We start from the raw sequence: 14581 nt of genomic DNA on the forward strand, positions 1-14581 counted from the left end.
AATTCCTTTTGAAATTTCTGATGGCTTTTGGCAAACCACAAGCCTTGTTCAAGAGGCTAAGGATACCTCCTTTGGTAAATCCAAAAGCAGATTCAGAATTTGGCCCTTCAGGTGTAGGATACCATCAGAAGCTTTAGCTAGAATTACAGTCCTGCTGTACAGAGCTGAGTGTATATAATTCTCTAAGTAAAATTCATGTCTTATGTGTTGTAAAAGGAATGAAAGGTAGCTGTTAATTCCAAGGCTTATAAATATGTCAGTGGGTTTTCATAGTGTCTTAATAAATTACAAGAAAAACTCAGTGACTCATGATGTCACCAGAACTACATGCTGCACTGTATTTATTGTAATTATGTACAAAACTCACAGAATTCTTTTTACTATCTACATGAATATATAGGTCCCACTAAAAAATCTAAGCAATCCTCAGGGATCTCTTCATTATTTATTTGCCATCTTTTAGCTGTTTTCTTGTTCTGAGCACTTCTTCAAATGAAGAAAATTTTCAAGAAAATATGTTTAAAAGAACATTGCTGCAACTGCTGTATTTATTCATAGAAAAGCTGAAATAAAATACAGTTTCCAAATATCCTCAAATTTGGGTGAAGTTCAAATTTTCCTTGGATCCTAGTTCTCTGGCTGGCCACCAGCCCGTATCACTAATGGTATAGCTAGCTGAAAAATGGAAAAACAATTTCATGAAAATTTCAAGGTTATTTTGGCTTCAATCTGACACAGAGAGATAGCATCAATATCGTAGAGTTGGTAATGCTTCATTCTTTAGTTTAAGAAATAAACACAGGACAGGCTAAAGGCTTTAGGTAAGTTAAATGTGCAAGACTAATTCAACAGCATTTCACATTATCAAAGCAAACTTAGTGCATGAAGAAGCCCTTGGCTCTTTAGAGCTCCCTGCCCCAAGTGATTTTTGCTGTCCCAGACGCAAGTGTAGCTTGCATTGAAGTCTTGTGATGATTAACTGTTCTCTTGTATCATAAACCACAGGGCTGATCTGTGGAGCTGGCCCTGCTCCCATGTGTGTGCTAAGGTGTTGAGTTCAATGGAACAGAACCTGTTACTTAGGATGGGGAGAAAAGGAAAGAATTCCACACTGCATCCATGTTTTATGGCCCTCATTTAAACCACTGGAAATGGTACCTCTGAATTTAACACACCTTGATTTGATGACATGCTCCTCTGAAGATACAAAATAAACAACAAAAAAATAATGACCCCAGTGTTTCTCCCTCTGTTGCTGAACTAATTCTCCAAGATATCTGTGCTTCCAAAGCCTGTCCCCTTGTTCCAGCTGCATGTCCACTCACATACTGCTTGCCATGCAACAGGTACCTTTTCAACATGGATGTCTTCATTTTCTGTCCAGGAAACGCCATTCCAAACTTCCCATTCCAAAAATAATAGCAGTGTTCAGTCACATTTTATGAAAGCATCTTAGAATTTATATAAATAAAACTAGTGTACATTTTTAAGGAATATATAAAAAGCTGGTGTTTTACTGCAAAGATCAAAGAGCTGATTCGAATTAAAATTTCATGAACTTTAAATTATGCATTTAGTCATAAAAAATATTAAAATAAAAAAAATTAAAGCAGCAGGTGTACCTTATACAGTAAGATAAAGTTTAATATATTTTATTAGCTTAAGGGACACAGAATAACTATCTAATCAGAACTTCAGGCATGCATTTACATAAATATATTAAATTAAGAAAAGCAATTATACACTTAAACATCCTTTTGTCTAAAAAAATCATTAAATCCACAGATTAACAATAAATCCAACTCTATGTATTTATCACTTCCAGATACAACTGTTCCATTTCTCAGATATTACACAAATACATTTGTTAGAATTTATATGCATTATACATATATTATATATTACATAATAGTGTGTATACATACATGGTGTTCAATAATATAATAATAATTTGTAGTTTTTATAGCACTTTTCATTTGAAGAGCTCAAAGCGCTTTTACAAGGATTGATTTCACTAATTTTTGGATGGGAAGTGGAGGCACAAAGATGCAATTATTTCAGGTTGTACAGAATTTGTGACAGACAGCAACTGAATTCTCTTGTTGGGAACTTCAGTCCTGCTGTCTCCCTAAAAAGAACTGCACGTATAGCATAGAGAGTCTGTGTAGGTAGGCTTGCAAAGACTTGTAAGGTCTCAAACCAAGAAAACATTAATTATATTAATAATGTTAAGCACATGACTTCAGTGAGGCTCATATGCTTAAAATTACTTGTGTGCTCCCAGCTAGATCGGTGCCTGTGTATGCTTAGTAGTATAATTCAGTTTACAGAAGATGCTTAAACCTAGCTTGAGTTTTTTCTCCAGATATTTTCTAATCTATTTTCCCACATTTCAAATGTACATACAGTACCTGACAGCTACTATGAATTAAAACTAGTTGAACAGGGGAATGCCCCTACAGTAATGTTCTCAAGTGACAGAAGTTTGTTATTTCCTTTTCTGCTTGGCTCCCGTTACAATCTAATTGTTCTCAAAGGGGAATTGAAGTTTTAATTCTGCAGTATAATTTGTGGGGGACAACTAATAGCATTTCTGGATAATTCACAGGGTAGGGTTACCGCTCCTGGTACTAATGGAGACCACTACAAGCTACATCTGGTGACTTAATACCAGGTGGTTTCTGGTCTCAGTATGTCTTGATATGAATTAAAGTCATTCTGCACACCAGTTTTGACTGCCTAGAACATTTTCTTTTTAGCAGCTCCTCCTAGGAAAATTCAGAAAATGGGCTTGTTTGTTACTGCCTTGTGATGCAAAACACCCTTTGTCCTACTGTAAAATGTATCCTACATTAAAAAAAACCTTGTCTCCAAAGCAGCCAACTCTCTCTGCCTTCTTTTCAAGAATACTGTGAGCACAGCCATTGTGTATATTCACATGCTTTAGCTGATGTTGCCTTTCTGAAATTTCCTGGGAATTTAAGCAGTTTTTCACTTAAAATATTTTTTACTTCATCACAAAATGAAAATAAATAGGAAAATCTCATGGTCCATAGAAGGACCTTTACTATATGATACACTGAACCCTCTTGGTAGTGTGTAACAGATGGAAAGTTGTTTTTTATCAGTAGAAATAAAATTCTTCTCCAGTAATGCAGCTTGCTGTCTGAGCAAGAAGATCTGACAATTTTGTTTCTGGAAGCCTGGCTGTGTGCAGTAGACAAGAGGTAAGGATACAAACTATTTGCATATAAACCAGAATATTGTTTGTGAATGTCTGTAGCATAGAATGATCACTGGATGATACTTTCTCAGTACTGAGAGCTCAGGGAAGCAGGAGACTCACTCAGCTTTCCCATGAGCTGATGGCTGGACATTTAAAAAGCATCAAGAAATCAGGCAGATTTTGTGTGAATGCTGGCAACACCTACAAGGAAACCCAGGAGGATTGGAAAGCTCTGTAGGGCTTCCTGCAGGGCTGGGGCTGCACTCTTGTTCCACAAAACATTGGTGTAATGCTGCAGATGCAGACATGGGGAGGTCATGTGTGCACTGATGTCTGAAGTTAAGATCTTCTGCCAGCTAAGTGGATATCTTTTAAGGACTTAATCCTATAACTAATGAAGTCAATAGGAGATTATCACTTGACATCAATGGGCTTGGAGTCACGCCCTCAAAGATTAAAGTAATCCTGTACTAAGGTTTCAGGTGGCTTCTGCTGTTTCACACCTATATCCCAAAAAGTACGTGCCTTATTTCACTGAATTACTCTGTTGTTGAAAACAACAAACTTTTCAGCAAAGCAGTCTTAATTTTTTTTCAATGTTTCTGAAACATTTTGTCCTGAAACTACTTAGTTTTATTTTAAATATTTATTTATCAGGTTTTTGTAGCTAGAACTCAGATTATTTGATACAAATTTTCAGCAAATTTGAATTAAATTTAAAGGGTTGGCTGCATTTTTTATGAGTATTTTACATTTTTTTTTTAATATTGAAAAATGAAAAGAATTATTTTTAATTTACCACTTGGCTTCCTTTTGGTTTTTTCCAAGGCAAAGGACACCTTTTAAGTTGGACAGAAGATCAAAATGGCAAAATTCCTAATTTAAGTGATACATAGATAATCTAAAGGATAGTAAATTAAAATGCATGAATGTCTTTTAAGAATTTGCATGATTAAGGAGAAATTAGCAGTACAGGCTATCCTTGGACTTGTTTTTTCCACATAGAACTAATTTTATAAATGCCTATTTCATGGATGCAATCTAATCTTATGAATGCCTATTTCATGGATGCAATTAGAATTAGATGTATGAAAACTCATTTTCACCACAGTGCCACTTAACACCTGTGGAATTACTTGTTCATATTTTCAGCATCTCCTTTTTGCATAATTTTACAGGAAAAGGTCCTTGTTTCTCAAGCCAAATTAGAGAAAACGTGTACTGAAAAGCTACATTCCATCATGCCAGGGATATCATTCTGGTTTTCAGTTAAGGCATCTGATCACTGGATTGCAATGGGTAAATTTGTGATAAGCACAGTGACTGAAGTGATTTCTGCCTTCCTCCAGCTCCAGTCTGTTTGTGCCTGTGCTGTGTGAGGCTGGAACTCCTGGACTTGTAATTTCCTTGTAAGTGCCCAGCTAAGACACAGTGCTAGAAGTCACTATAAGATAACAACATTCTGTGGAATGACCAAAAGATAAAAGGGAAGATGTTGATGCACACATCTGTCAGGCACTTTCAAAATTAATAAGCACCTGCAGCAACCAGGGATTGCTGATGTTTGCTGTGGGTCTAGAAGGGAAGAAGCTGCAAAACCAAATGTGGACAAGTGAGTGAAAGGAGATAAACAGAGGTGTCTCGTCAGTGATACAGAATTTATATTCTTATTTATACCTAACTTACGCTTTGTTTGCATGAAATAGAACAACGTGTGAAGATTTAAAGGTAAAAAGGGTTTGGATCTGGGTCCCTGTCTGTTAACAGAGGAAATTTATTCCCAGAGCGGGGGGCTTTGAGTTAGTATTTCTTATGGGGCGCAGTAGAAAAATGAGTTTACTGTTTTTCTGAAATGGAGTGAAATGATTTGGAGCTGCTTTTGCATAACATCTTTTTGTCTCCCTGCTCATCTATGGAGTAAAGATGTTTCTCCTTATATTCCAGTAATATGCCCTCTTTCTGATCAGCAGCATGTAAAAAGAGAAAGATGAGTTTTCTTCCCAAAATAATAAAGCAGAGGGTTAACACTAGCAGGCATCAGGGAGAGTCATGTTTCTTGCAACAGGTAGGTTTGTTCTCCTTCAGCAGCAGAAAGGCTGACAGAATGCCTGAGATGTACAATGTGTTGGGAACAGAGAGGCAGTAGCTCCGAATAAAGGAAGAAATGAATGGAATAAAAGATTAGGAGAGAGAGAGACAGAGACAGAGACAACTTGAACACATACATAAAATCCCTTCTGGAGGCCCTTATCTAATTGCCTCATTTATCTAGTTTCATTTATAAGCTCAGTTTTATTCTGGGACACTCTTGGAGGCTGTGTGAGAATGGCTGCAGAATGACCTAACTGGCAACAGGCTTTCTACAGACCCTTTTTTTTTTTTTTTTTTTTTTTGCATGCCAATTCTCAGGGCAATTACTGCAGTTGCCCTTTTTATATCAGCATCTTGGGTGGCTAGGCCTGGGGTTTGCTCACTCTTTTTAATAGTATAATTTCTTTTGATAAATAAGCAGCTAGGATTTTTTTTCTTTCTTTTTTTTTTTTATGAGAATTCTTCTTTTCCACTGGGACTTCCTATGAACATGTGGGCTTAATGCAGATGCCTGCTTTCACGCAATATAAAAGATGATTTAAAAATGAATCAAAACAGTTTCACAAACTATCTCGTCTCTCCCTCAAACCTTCACTTGGATTATTTCTTAATTTTGAAGTTTTTATGGAATGATTCAGAGCAGATTTTTTTTTTTTTAATAAAACAAACTGAAGAATTTTGCTTAAATTTGAAAGTGATTTTCTGGGTGCAGCACAGTCGATGTGAGTTTTTGCTGTTGATTTGAATGAGGCCTGGATTTAATTCTTTGCTCTTACTGGATTTTTATTTTCGGATTTCACTAGTAAACTAAATTTTCATTATTTTTAAGATCAAAACTCCAAGATCATTGTTTTCTGTTCTCTGCATGACTGTGGCATGTATATATTATTGTGAACCTCCAATTTAGGTGCCATCTGTGGCATTTTTTAAGGCACTAAGCAGTGAGAAAAGAGCTATCACATCTCCCCAGCTGGTTGTTGAAAACGTGTCACAGTAGAGTTAAAGTTGGGTTTATTTTTAAATATATTTCATTGAAGAAAGTGTTAAAGATGTTATCTCTGTCAGATATTTAAATGTTGCTAAAATACTTCAGCAACTTTCTTGCCTTGCTGACTATGAAGAGTGTAATAAAACCGTGCTATGTGACAGATTTAGACAGCTGGCTCATTCATGAGAAGTTCACGTTTTTGTCACCCACGTTGAATAAGGAAAGATTAGATGCTAAGGTCAATTTACAAAAATGGTTGTCAGGACATTTTTTAATTGTAGAACTTTTTGTGATGGAATTCAGGGAAAAGACTAAAGGCAGAAAGCAGTGGAGACAAAGAGCTGCTATTAACCTACAGATGCTACCACAGGGTTCATTTTAAGATTGGTCACACTGCTTAGCCAATGAAGTGTTCATGTGACTATAAGGGACCACCCTTTTCTGGGGTGAGAGGGCAATTTGGTCTTCATGCTCATTTAATCCCAAGATGTCTTTCAATGGACTGTCAGTTGAATCTACATTGTGCAAAATTATGCATGCACTTTTTAATGCAGACCATTGTTCTCTGAGCACTTAACCAAGATTTCTCAACCAATTCCATTTGGCATGAGGTCACTGAAACCCAGGCAAACATATATGGAAGGCAAATGTAATTGTCTGTTCCTCAGAGCTGGAATGTGTGAGACACAGAAATGCAAGTATTGGTTATGCTGTAATTTCAGATTTAATACTTACTAAATGAACACTGACAAATTTCTATAAAGGAAAATTTGTTGCATGCTGCTGCCCTGGAGAGATGATTTTACTACTGGAATGTAACATGGGGAAAGTCTTTTAGATCTGTTTGGCTAAAGTGTTGTCAGTCTTTGATGCATGAGCAGCTGCTTCTAAGGACCACAGGATGTGCACACTGGGGCTGCTCTGCTTTCTTTTCTTAGGCAAGATTTTGTAAAAGCTGCAGTAGGTAGTTTGCAGGTAGTGCAAAGGAAACCTGATAGTTGGTAAGCAGCGAACAAAGAAACTGCCAGCAGAGCTGGAGATAAGAGGGCACCAGTTCTGCAGAATACATCTAATTAATTAATACCTTAGAAAACCTGACTACAGCACGTACACCACATTTATTGATACATTTACAAAGACTTGGTTTTCTGTTGGCTCTCCAAGGAACACTTAGAACCACATTTGGCAAGAGCTGCTGTAGGTTTTGTACAAGTGACACCGTGCACAGGCAGCCCGTGCTCATGCGAGCTCTCGCCCTGGGGCGCCCCGTTCAGTGTGACATGGGCAGAGTCTGCCTGGGTATCACCTCTTGCACTGTCCTGCTACAGTGAAAATCACTTTATGGACACTTGAAACACATGCTGCAATTTTATTAGGGTTGGTGGGCGTTTGCTCTTTTTTTCTCATCCGGTGTAAATGATCACAAGTTGACACAAGGGTACGTTTCTAGATTAGATCCACAACACATTAAAGTGTGTGTGTGTTTGCTCTCTCTTTCCCACTCTTTCCAATTACCTTGGTGAAAAATGTAACTTTAGTATTTTACAGGACATGGTAAAACTGTCTCATCTAGGTGATGTCTATATTATAAAAATAAAATAAAATAATATAAATATGTAACATGAACCCAGTGCCCATCGTTAAATAAAATATATGATAAAAAGCAGACCTTCTAGGATGACTGGTTTTGAAATATGCGAATATAATTTAATTATTAAACACTTGAAACAATCTTGATATTAAGCTGCGATAACCAGATTTTTGCATCTATGCTAGATAAAGAAATAACATTCTGTAATAGAGTTACATTGATGAAAGTGAAGGTTACAGTCTTACAATGAATTGCCTAGATAGGAATGCATTAAGCAGTTCTGAAATATTGTCTCATGATGGAGTTCAGTTTACCTTAGAAACTGTTACAACTGGAATTTATTAAGTCCAGCAGTTTATACAGCGATGTTTGGAAACTGCTTTCTCACTGCTATAATCAGATAGGTACAGGAAGGAGATTTCTGGGATGTCAAAGAATCCATTAAGACATCAGGAAAGTCCTTTGACGAAAATGTGTTTTACAGTGGAATTGCTTCGTAAACTATTTCTCATGAAGAAATAAATATTAAAAAAGATTCCACTCTCTGCAAAACCGTATTTGTGATAGCGGCTGTGTGTGTATGCGTGCACATATTGGATATCAGGACGCCTGTGGAGACGTGCAGGAATATTTACACACATACAGGGGATTTTTCTGCACATTGGTGGATATTACACTTAAATTAATAAAGGAAATCAAATCACCGGTGTTTGTTGCAGGATAACAGTCTTTCAAAAACGACAGGATTCAAAACAAATGCCCGCTGAAAGTGGAGTTTCCAAATAGTCCCAGAAACTATACAATGTAGCTGGTTAGATCCAGCAAATAGGATGTCATGTCTAGGATCTGATCCAGAATACCTGCCCTTGTCACTCTTCGGATGTTTCTGTCCACTTGTTCACACTGGGGGCCGAGATAGCCTTTTTTACACAAGCATTTATTGGGCCTCACACAGACACCTCCATGTCGACAGGCTGGGTCACATTTTGCTGTGGGTGAAAAAAACAGTGATTTTCTAATTTGTTTAGGTCATCACAAACCAGAAAAAGATACAGTACACATTCATTTAGAGCTTTTCTAACCTTGTAGTGAAAAAGCATATAAATTAAAAACAACATAGAAAGGATGAAATATTAGGAGTGTTGAAAACATATTTTCTAAAGTTTTAGAATATTAGGGGGAGAAAGTAATTTTGTATATAATTTTGAGGACGTTACCTGGGACAAGACTGATAAACTCAAATAACAGATTTTTTATGAAATGTCCAATTCCCATATTCAGGTTTCATTTAGGAATCTCAAGCAAGCTCCTTTGTATACTCAGAGTTCTGCACTACACAGGTGCCTCAGCAAAGCACACTACACCTGAACAGTGCACCCAATGCACTCCTTTGGCTCTTGAATCACTTAATGCTGGGACCAAAATTGAACTCCTATTGGAGAAAAAAGTGCCAGGGTGTTTTTTCAACCATTTTTCTCAGTTATATAAGTTTCAAAGTTTTCCCCTCTCTTTAGCAGATGCCTGATGATTTATCTATAGAATTCTAGGTTAATCAGCTTGCTTCAGTCCTTCAAATATAGCTCCTATTTTAAATTGTAGCCAGTGTTAGCAAAATTAATAATCAATAACTTTAGGTGTGGTAGTATTTTCTTCTGGGGTAGTCACAGGACTGTGATATATATAATGTATATAATATATCTTTCTTTTTCTGCAGGTGTTATGCTGCTTAATGTTAATGTCTATTGCAATGAACTTTAATATGGATTTATGGATATTTATACTACACTAACAAAATGCAGGTTTTCTTGATTCTGTCCAAGAGTTTCTTAACTACATGAAAAGGAAACTCATACCTTGAAAGGTAAATTTTCTTATTTAAACTATAATAGTAGCTTGAGGTTCAACTTAGACAATCCCTATTAATTGTCGTGTGGGATACAGGGAAGGAAGATCCTTAGTCTACATATTTTCTGTGGCTTTCTTGCTCATCATGTCCATCAAATAATCTATCATAAAGCTGTGATTTTTAAAACAAAGCAGGTTATTCAAGACCCATTTATGTTCATGTTGGAGGCATTTTTTACTTTTAAGTTCCACTTGGACAAAGGCTGTAGAATGGGCCTCATTCTCTACAAGCAGGATGGCTCTGGAAAGTGAGGACAATTGAAGTTGGGATATTTGGCCAGATTACCTCATCCATTTCTCTAACCTGCCTTCATTGCTGGGTTTTGGATGGTCAGCTTATGAATCTTTGCCAGTAAGAGACTTTATTAGTGGTTTAATAATTTCATTTCATTCCGCAGTCACTTCTGCTCATCACTAAAAACCTGGAGATTGCTGAAATTTACACTCCAGCCCATAAGTGCTTCATACCCGACCCTACTTCACCAGGCCCCTCCTAAGTGCCCTTCCAACCTGGATTATCCATGATCCATCGTGGGATCCTTGTTTTCCCTTAGTCCTTGCTATTTCTTTGAGTTCTACTGCCACAATATGGACATCTCGGTGTTAATCTCTCATGTGGTCAAACTTGCTGTCCAAAATATGCCCAGTCAGGGGACTCTGCTGGTGCTGAGGAATAAAATCTTTGTAATAACATCTCCTGGTACCCAGGCTGGCTCTGGAACAGCTGTACTGGCCAAAATGACACAGCTCAGACAGAGCCATGGCCTCTGAGACAGTCATGGCACAGCTGTGACACTCGAGGCTCATTCACCTCATCCCTTGGCTGGCACACCCATCATCTTAGTTCAATCACAGTCACTTTTCCAAGTGACTTCTAAAAGCTAAAGCAACAAGATAGGACTTGATGAAATGACTGTAATAATGGAAGACAACAACATTGATTATTTGCTGTTTAGTGATACATTGTACAGAGAATTCTCTTCAACAAACTGGAGCCCTTTCATTTGGCAGGATCCAAGCAAGAATGCAGCAAAACTAAAAAATATGCATTAAATTAGTGAAGTGCAAAAGATGCAATGGAGACCTGCAGTTCTTCTTTATCATCTCTCCTGACAAGTCACCTCTCTGACACTGACAGTGATGATACTGGAAGTGGAAGGTGAATGTCCAAACACAGGACATGTAGTGACTGCATCTCCTTTCATTGGAAAATCTTGGTGGAAAAAAAAAGAATACTGTTGTCACGTTTATGCTATCAATTGCATTCTGCACTGGCTCACAATGCATTAGATGTTTTAGCAGTTGCATTCATCCAAAGACTTATTGTTCTCCTGCAGCTCATGAAATCAGTATTTTCTAATGTTGTCTTACACCTGAAGGCCAATATAATATATTGGTGAACATATACTGAAAATTTCTCAGAGCAAATAATTAAAAGCCAATTATGACATGTCACTGCTTTTTTCACTTGTTGGTGTGAATCTGTATACAAACCAGTTCTGCAGAACTCTCCTTCCCAGCCTTGATTACAGCAGCATTTTCCTGTGGGAGTGCAGTGCCCGTTCCTACAGTGCCTTGAGCATTCAGATGTCAGTATCTGTGCAGGCTGAGCTGTTCTTTTGCATTCTTCAGGGACTAAAGGCCTGAAAAAACCATACAAACCAAACAAAGAGTTAAAAGTTGGGATCAAGAAGAAAAGTTTTGATTTTTAAATTAAAGATCTGATTCTCTGCTGTAGTATTATCAGTGGAAAAAATAATGAGATTTCTTTTTTCCTCAGAAAAAGAAGTAAGCCTATAGATGATATGTTACAGGAAAATACAGTACAATTTGCTATTACTTTATGTAACTGCCTTTAGAGATCTTCCACAAGATTAAGCAATATTCCTTGAGAATTCTTGAAGCATGAACCTGCCAAAACCAGCTTGCTGAAAGTTTATCTTCATAAAGCTGCCAGCTTATTGCAGGCAGTGATGGTGGTTTTTTTTTCATTTCTAGCTCATCTAGATTTCCCCTAAGAAAGGGGGAAGAATAACCTGAACAAGTTTTATGGCATTGTGATGTGTAATAATTTGCAGAAGTATTTCCTCTGTCTACGAGTTCAGCTTTAAACTGCTGGCTTTTTATTTCCATATTTCCATAGAATGATATTTGAATTGTGCATTCTGGATGCTTATTTAAGCATCTGAACATCAGAAAAGACTTTTTCACTCCAAGAGTGACCAAGCACTAGCAAAGGTTGCCCAGAGAGTTGTGGAGTCTCCATCACTGGAGATACTCAGAAATTGTGTGGGAAATTGGCTGTGGGAGTCCCTGTTTGAGCAGGGCGGTTGGACCAGGTGTCCTCCAGAGGTGCCTTCCAAACTCAGCCATTCGCCATCAGGTGATTCTGTGGAATGTATGCACAAAGGAAATGCTAGTTCAGATGGCTTAAAATATTTCTGACACTGGATGTTTTGGTTAGGAAGATAGGACCATCCAAAGGCTACAGGTTCCTAGTAGAGGTACCATGTTGTGTCTCTGCTGTAGGTTTGGTTGCACAGGTACAAGTTTGGAAAAGAATGTCAGGATCTCCCAAGTGATCTAATCAAGTAATTGAAATAGGAGCATCATGGAAAATTAAGTTAATTAGTGACAAATACAAAATTACTCATTCTCTAGGAAATCATCTACATACTAAGCTTGAAATGAGCAGGAAAAAGATTCTAATAGTTTAGTGGGGACCTTAGAGAAACCTTGGCTAAGTGTCCAGCTAAATCCAAACAAACCAAAACAAAATTCTATGAGAATAGAATAGAATAGAATAGAATAGAATAGAATAGAATAGAATAAGACATTGTTCATTATACTGGCATTAATATTAACACCCCAATTATGTGCAAATAGCTGGAATAGCAGCTTGTGCACTGATTACTCTGTCACATATTAAATTCCTAGACTGATACTCCTGTGCAGAGGAAAGGATAGTTTTTGGGGTCTGAGAAAAAACAGGTATGATGGAGGTGTAGAAAACAGTGACAGAAGAAAAAGAAGAAAAAAATTTAGCAGTCTTGTTTATCTCCCATTTCAACATCAGAAGAAACATCAAGGGAAAAAATTAAGCTAAAGAAAATAAAATTAACTAGCTGAATTTGTGACTACTAAGATATCAAAAGATACCTGAAGCCCATGTTGTACTAGGATTTTAAATAGATATTTCTGTGTGCAATGGTGCCATTCAGAGTAATATTAGATAGGGTAAAAATAATTTTTTAAAAAATAAGAATTCATACTTAAGTCCCTCACCAGTTGACTGGGCTTACATTTCCCCCTCCTATTTTGATGTGCATCTTGTTAATGGTTCACTACAGGGTTTGTTGCATTTTTCCTTGAAAGAGTGTAATAGAGTACAGGCCCACTGGTTGGTTTCAGCATAGCACTTTCTCTGCTCAGTCTTAATTACTACCATGATTGTTTAAACATCCACACACAAGAACTGGTTCCCCAAAGATGTTAAGGACAGAAAGAATGTGAAGGTGCTTCTTTAGCATAGCACCAAGTCCTAATTTCCAAAGCATTTCTGAGAATCACACTGAAGGTCCTGTATTATTTAAGGGATTTGAAACATGTTTTGACACCTTTGGTGCAGCATATTTGAAACCCTTTCAGTTTTACTGTTTACATACTTCCACAGCTGTCTTTTAAATAGAATGCATTATTTTTTTGACCTGTAAGGAATTCCAGTTCTGTAATGAGCAATGAGTACATTACATATGTTCTAGTTAAGAAAGTTCCTACCCTTAAAAAATTATAAGCAATATTCACATGCAATGCTGTTTTGGAAACGGTTAGAGAGAATAATATGATTTTCAGTGGAGACTTGTTCAGATTTAAGGTAAAAAGATCTGTCTTTTAATTCCTACATCTGGAAGAAAAATCTACATTTGAAATTATTTCTGTTTAGCCAACTGCACAGGATGCAACATTCTTTACCTGTCACTACTTAAAGCTCATTTATTTGAAGTTACTTAAAATGGGAGGCTTCTCTTTCTCTTGCTCAAGCACAATTCCAGTACAAAGCTTAGCAAGAAACATAACCTCAGGCTCCTGCAGCATCTCTTGGAAAAGAGCTCCAGTGGCATATCTTTAGCAAAGAATCACCTCTTAAGTCACAAAGGTGTTTTATTTGGGAAGATAATGATTTATTTTATTAATAGATGTGAAGTATTTGTCTATGATAATGCTATAATACATGGTTCTTTTTGTATGCAATTAGGAAGGCAGAAGTCACACTTCTTTGAATCCAGCTGAGCATGGCTGGTCACTTTTATGATTTAAAGTTTTCTACCGCTCTCGGTACTTGTGAATATAACCTTGCCTTTTATTCTACCATCAGTCAAGAACTTGCACTCATCAGCCTTGGATAATATTTATTAATGGTGGGGTGGAGTAGAAACAAAGATGGAAAAATTTCTGGTTGGCAAGGTGCCTTAGGAGAAGAGGAATACAAATGCAGCTGCAGTGGAATCCTCGCGTGTGAGAATGGCTGGTTTCCCTGAGCTGTGCTCTGGGAAAAGCCACACTTCTTTCTCAGGATTCAAGTGCTGCTCTGGGACCAACACGTATCGAGAGAAAGCCTCTGCCCCACAGCACTCACACTTTGCATTCTTAGGGCTTGGAAGAGGTGGAAATGTTCAGGCTGAGCACAAGTTGAAGTGAGTCTCACAAAGATAACGCAAGTCCTGAAACCGACTGTTGGGACTTGATCTCTCCTGCACTTAGAGAGGACCATGATTTTGTT

At 37.3% G+C, this 14581-nt stretch overlaps 2 protein-coding genes across 6 annotated transcripts in view; one reads left to right on the forward strand and one right to left on the reverse strand.

The window, feature by feature from the left end:
- Window positions 1–14581, forward strand: part of ANAPC10 (anaphase promoting complex subunit 10) — a 142147-nt gene that overhangs the window by 83575 nt on the left and 43991 nt on the right. The window lies entirely within an intron of this gene.
- Window positions 1637–14581, reverse strand: part of HHIP (hedgehog interacting protein) — a 75444-nt gene continuing 62499 nt past the window's right edge. The window contains exons 12-13 of the mRNA XM_071431512.1: window positions 11296–11444; window positions 1637–8885 (exon numbers count right to left, since the gene is read on the reverse strand). Coding sequence (XP_071287613.1) covers window positions 8692–8885; window positions 11296–11444 — 343 coding nt within the window. The 3' untranslated portion in view covers window positions 1637–8691. The remainder of the gene's footprint in view (window positions 8886–11295; window positions 11445–14581) is intronic.

Source organism: Agelaius tricolor, unplaced genomic scaffold (assembly GCF_023055355.1).
Source record: "Agelaius tricolor isolate 1412-34295 unplaced genomic scaffold, bAgeTri1.0.p SCAF_8, whole genome shotgun sequence".
In the NCBI taxonomy this organism is placed as follows: Eukaryota; Metazoa; Chordata; class Aves; order Passeriformes; family Icteridae; genus Agelaius; species Agelaius tricolor.